This window comes from Perca flavescens, chromosome 8 (genome assembly GCF_004354835.1).
Source record: "Perca flavescens isolate YP-PL-M2 chromosome 8, PFLA_1.0, whole genome shotgun sequence".
Taxonomy (NCBI): domain Eukaryota; kingdom Metazoa; phylum Chordata; class Actinopteri; order Perciformes; family Percidae; genus Perca; species Perca flavescens.
This window is the reverse complement of record NC_041338.1, coordinates 2,838,847-2,844,846: the sequence shown is the minus strand read 5'-3', so window position 1 is coordinate 2,844,846 and position 6,000 is coordinate 2,838,847. Positions and strand designations below refer to the sequence as shown.

The window sequence follows — 6,000 nt, the reverse complement described above, 5'->3', positions numbered from 1 at the left end:
TACTCCACGTTTCCAATACTTATATGTCTGGCAGTTGGGGGCGAGGTACAGTCCATTCCTAATCCCAATTTCCATAGTTCCATTCCAGACTATGCTGTGAGTCCAGGCCAGACTTCTGCTACAAGGCAATCCTTCCAATCCAGTGTACTGTGTATGTATATTCCAGTGAAAATCTAGTTCGGCCTAAAATACATCCAATCCCCCCCCCCCCCATCCATTTCTATCCCAGAATGTCCAGATAGACCGGTGTAGCTTTCATCAAAGTAAACATCATCTTCTGAATGTCTTTAATGTTGAGGCGTTGTTGTGGCTCCCTCTGCCAGCAGCCCAGCATCATATCGTAGATTTCCTTTGGACAGAGCCTGGGCCGCTCCAGTACCCTGCCCTGAGTAATGCACTCTATCACCTGGAAGACAGAGAGACACACGGCTAAACAAGACATAACATATCCCCTTGTTCACAGAAAGTGTTGGTTATGCAATTATACACATTTAAACACATTGAAACCGGACTGTAGCATAGCCTAAAACACTAACATCTCGGCTGACATTAAAACAATGGATGCAGGTGCATCATACAACATTGCTTTTGTTGGACTTGTGATGCATTGTTTAAATGTGATTATACACGTAGTTAAAGAAAAAGCTTAATTTGTCACCATTCCTTTAATGTTGGTTTCACTTCCACACTAAATTGTATTGCAATGTATGACTATTGTGTTCATACTTACCCAAAATCAAAAAGTAATTATGGGATTAACAAAGATATTCAGTTTTCTAAAATCAATGTCCCAATCCACTATTGTTGTACAGAATTAAACAGACACTGTGGTTGCTGTTGCAATTAAATTCATCCATTATATTTATTACAGTTTTTTCCGATTGCTAAACAACAGTGGGCACAACTGGAGTCTCATGTGCAAAACTCAAACTACAGTCTGCACTACCAACAGTCACCTGAGCTAAACAGTTCACATCAGCTGCAAAACAGGCTCAGTGCAGCCAAACACTATGCACACTCCTCACTGAGATAACACACACTGAGGGTAAAAACACTAGCATCAAACACCAATACAGAAATTACAAACTTTTTCATCTTTACAGTTTGAACAATTTGAGTGACTTGACACTACTCAATAGTTTAAAAAATATAGATTGTATAGCATACCAATTTTTACATACTGTAAGGTAAAAAAGAAGGAATGAAAATCAGCAGTTTTCTTCAATAAAGTATTTTGTCTCTAGTAATTTATGGAATTACTAGGGGAAAAAAAAACAAAAGGTACATACGTAACAGTACCAGAGAATAGTGTGACTAATCCTGCCTCTCTCCAGCATCATGTGACAAGTTTTCTTCATCACATTGGATGTCTGCATCATCTCTAAATACTAATGAATGTGGTGTTTCTATTGCTTTCACCACCATTACTTTCTGAAAAACAGTAAGAACGCAGTTTTACTATTGTAAAGATATAATGTTGTTCACTTTTTTTTATAGCTGTGTACATAACCTCAGACATCTTACCTGGACATGTTGGTATCTTTGCTCTTTTACCTGTTTCTCTCAAACGGTACAGTGTATAATTGTTTCATTCTTATTTGGTGTTTGTATAAAAAAAAATCCTTCTGATCTTTCTCTGTATAAATACCATATATGTTCACTAACTAGTCTAAAATAAGACACCTACTTAGGCTTTCAGCTAAAATTGCAATCAGCAGTGTTTGATAGGCACCAGACTGAAATCTGTTCTGTTTTGAATGTGTGGTTAACAGTGTTGACAGCAGTGTGTTAGCATTTGAACAAAGTGCTGTAAATCTACAGTGTTGTGCACGTTGTGGTTAAAGTCATGGGACAAGTGTGTAGAGTTTTGAAAACTGTGTTCAAGCAATGAAAAACAAACTAGAGTTTGGTCCACATGAACTGCTGCTGTGCAGACTGGAGTTAGAGTTTTGCACATGTGACTCCAGTTGTTCCCACTGTCGTTTAGCAATCGAAAAAAACTGTAATACTTATATTATCTCGATGACAGTACAGTTAAATGGCAGTTATGAAATCCATAGTGAGGGCAGTAAACTCACTGTATTCTTGTTTGGATCTTGAAGACAGTATTATTCTCTGAGACTCGCTCAGTCATATCTGTTGCTCCCTGCTGTCATAGACGGTCTATTATATTTTCGTTATGCTCAGCACGTTGGGCAAGAGCTTCATTTCCTCTTTCCACATCGGGCGTGTTGCTCACACACCATGTTTGAGTAATGGCTCATGTTTTCTGATCTGCTTTGACTTGCTGTAGATGCTATTTGTTGGTGAATTCAGTATAATATTCATTTCCACAGCACCAACTCCATCAGTACTATTCACACATTGCACGTTCTATCTTGAATAGCAATCACAAGTTCTTTTTCTGTTGCTTATTCCTTGTTCACTGTGAAGCTACTGTCAATGGAGCTCAATAACTCTGGCCTGGATGCATCACATTAAAAGCCTTCCAGTGGCTCAAAGTGCACAATCCCTCGCTTACCTGAAACATCTGCAGGAAGTGCATTAATTTCTATTTACAGTAGTTAACAGTGATGGATGGCAAAGTAGAAACAATTAGTGAATGAAAAGAGTATTTATGTTATATAGAGAAGTTAGTGCAGCGGAATGGTGGTTATGTTATTACTCTGGTGTGGCACTTACGCACATACTTTTAACCAAGTACATTTTTACACAAGGAATTTAACTTTTTCTTAAGTGAAATATTCTAGTATTCAGACCTTTTGTATGATGATGGTAAGTCAAACTGGTTTGCATGGGAAAGAATCAGCAAGAAGAATCACCCTGTCTGCTTTTGAAAAATAGATCATGCGTGTCCTGACTTATAAAAGCATTTATAACCACAGTTTCCCGCTACTTCAACCAATCCCAGCAGTCCCACGTACCAGACTTTGGGTCAGTAAGTGACTCTGAGGTGTACTCTGAGAGCCACTGACCAAGCGGGAGTGAGAACAGGTTGATGTAACACACGGACGTCACCAAATTCAGCTCAGTGATGGAGGACGAGCGAGCTGCCAGTGTCAGAGCATATTTCCTCTAACAGACCAAAAAACGTATTCTTCAGTTAAATGTGAATGCCAATTGTATTTTTCCTATTTTGCATGATAATAAATCAATTTCTGTATTTCTGTATATCTGTATTACCCTCCCCTCCCCCCTCCCCCAATCGGTCAAGGCAGATGGCCGCCTCCCAAGGTCTGCTGAGGTTTCTGCCTGTTAAAAGTTTTTCCTCCCACTGTTGGACTACTGCCTTTAAACTGTCAAATTTAAAAATATTTAGATTGAAGTATCAGAATTATGTTGTATTTGTGTGAATTCATAGAAAGAAAAGTCCTCTTCATGATTAAATGCTCCAACTTGCCAAAACTATCAGCTGATGACTCGAGTCACAACATTAAACAGGTAAATGTAATCCTAAATCATCATAATGATGGCCGACCCTCTAACAATAGTACCCACATTTTAATATATTTTTCTTTTATTTTAAAATTTTTTACTTTAATGTAGTTCCTATTGGTAGGTTATAAAAGTCATACATGACTTGATACAGATGTAAACCATACATTTATACATGAGTAAGTGATGGTGTACCTCATTATTGGCGAGCTGGAACCACGGCTGCTTGCCGTAGGTGAAGATCTCCCACAGGATGACTCCAAAGCTCCACACGTCACTCTCTGTGGTGAACTTCCTGTACATGATGCTCTCTGGAGGCATCCAGCGAATAGGCAGCATGGTGTGCCCTCCCACCTGAACACACACACGCACACACACACACACACACACAGTCTGTCAAAGTCTTCCAGCTTTAGCTTGTACTGCATTACAGCTGGTAGTGCTGTGTGCATGGTTGAATAGCTTTGGCACATTAGGTGTGGGGTAGGAGGGGTGGGGGGGACACATACAAGCAGGTATATACATGTACAGCAGCAAAGACACACAAAGGAACACACGTCTTTAACTGTACACACATACACACACGCGCACGCACGCACACACGCACACACACACACACACACACACACACACACACACACACACACACACACACACACACACACACACACACACACACACACATACACAGGAACATGAAAATGTGTGTGATGAATATCTTACACGTGATGCCTTTGGGGGATGATATAGCCAGCATTGAAACGCCACAAATATTAAGGGACACAGACATTAATCAAACTTACAAAATAGTAATTTTGACAATTACAGGATTACAAAAATCATTTTGACTCTGGTACACAGCTTTTACTCTACTGACCCAAAAGATAAAATGACCCTGTTCATTAAAGTATATAGGAACAACTGAAAGAAGTGCGATGCCACATGCATGGGTAGGTGATTGGAGTGGATGCTGTGCATGCAACGTGCAGGACATGGACACTAGGGTTTGCATCCTGAGTGCATATTCATAATTCTACCAGAGTTTTAGTGAACGGCCAGGGGCTGGGCTCCTGTGCCTCCACCGAGCTAACATCTAACATTCTTTTAAACTGTATATAATTAAAGAATTACAAGTGAAGTTTCAAAAGCACTGTCCTGAGCACATGCACCCTGAGACATTTCCTTATGAGTTAGTAATATTAAGCTGTATACTCAAAAATGATCCAAAAAAATAGAGTTATAACACACAGCAGGCCGATCATTTCCAGTGGATCTTTCCTCTGATCACACAGGACTAACGGTGAGGATATGAGACGACGTACATGACAGCGTGCAGATCACACACACATTATTCATCTGCTCTCGCTGCATTCCGACTGCTGTGAAATCATAAAGCAGCTTGACTAATTTAATCAAATATGTGCATCCTAATCAAGACTCCCATAATGAATGACCTCCAGTGTGCTGCTCACCAATCCTCCTTCCCCCATCACCTCTTCCTCCTGTCAATATTCAATAAGCACTAATACAACTTTAATTTATTCTCTTATTAGTGCTCATTACTACTGTATGTGTAACCTGCCCTAGCCTTTTCTCTCTGATCATTAGCATTCACTAGCTTAAATACTTTTCAATTGTTCCAGGAATGAAAAGATGAGAGTAAAGCTGTGCCTTCATCTAATCCAATTCATTCACAACTGAGGCTTGTTCACTCCTAATGTAAAGAGTCTGCAGTGTTTTAGTTTTATCAAACAAAAATCTACTTTATGACAGAATAATAGCAGCCTTACTACATGACATCACCATGCACTGTCTGGAAATAATTTAGCTGTATTACAATTTCATATTCAAGTTGTTGTGATGAATATAAACCCACCCCCATGAACTTGAAAGGCTAAAGAAAGCTTTGTACTCTGCAATGGACATTGGATCCACACCAACGCATTTCAATAATGACAAGCTTTCTCGTGAGAAAGTATGAATATAAATGTCTTCTTGCTGACGATCCATACGCTCACTATGTTCCAAAACACTGTATTTAAACTATAATATGACTTAGTACCCAGCATTTGTCTCTGTCCAGCAGGTGCTGGTTAAAGGGATGGCTGGTTCTGTTATTCCAATGAAACAATCTCGCCAACGTTACTTCACAAAGCATCATAGAACTCTCCCACATAAATGATCCTATAGGTTTATCTTCTGACCACCAGTATGCATCAATTCAAGTTTGTTTCTGAGAAATCAGGTTTTGTCTGTTAGTTTGGGATAGTTTAGTCTCAGTGCGTCCTGGGTGCGTTCAGACCTGTACTAAGAGATGTCCACTTGTGATCGGATCACTCGGATCACGGATGTTAACTCCAGGTCTGAATGGGACCACAGAAATGAGATTTCCATTCTAATGTAGATCCCAATGTTTTCCAAAGATACCAAATGTGTCGAGCTGAATGTTGGAAATATGCATAAACTGATGCACATGACATATTACAGTTTTTTCCGATTGCTAAACAACAGTGGGCACAACTGGAGTCACATGTGCAAAACTCAAACTACAGTCTGCACTACCAA

The 6,000-nt window shown here is 39.6% G+C and overlaps 1 protein-coding gene across 1 annotated transcript in view; it reads right to left on the bottom strand.

The window, feature by feature from the left end:
• Positions 1-220: 220 nt before the first annotated feature.
• The window catches only part of ntrk3a (neurotrophic tyrosine kinase, receptor, type 3a), a 166,371-nt gene continuing 160,591 nt past the window's right edge, over positions 221-6,000 (bottom strand). The window contains exons 17-18 of the mRNA XM_028584345.1: positions 3,631-3,789; positions 221-406 (exon numbers count right to left, since the gene is read on the bottom strand). Of these exons, the coding sequence (XP_028440146.1) occupies positions 221-406; positions 3,631-3,789 (345 nt within the window). The remainder of the gene's footprint in view (positions 407-3,630; positions 3,790-6,000) is intronic.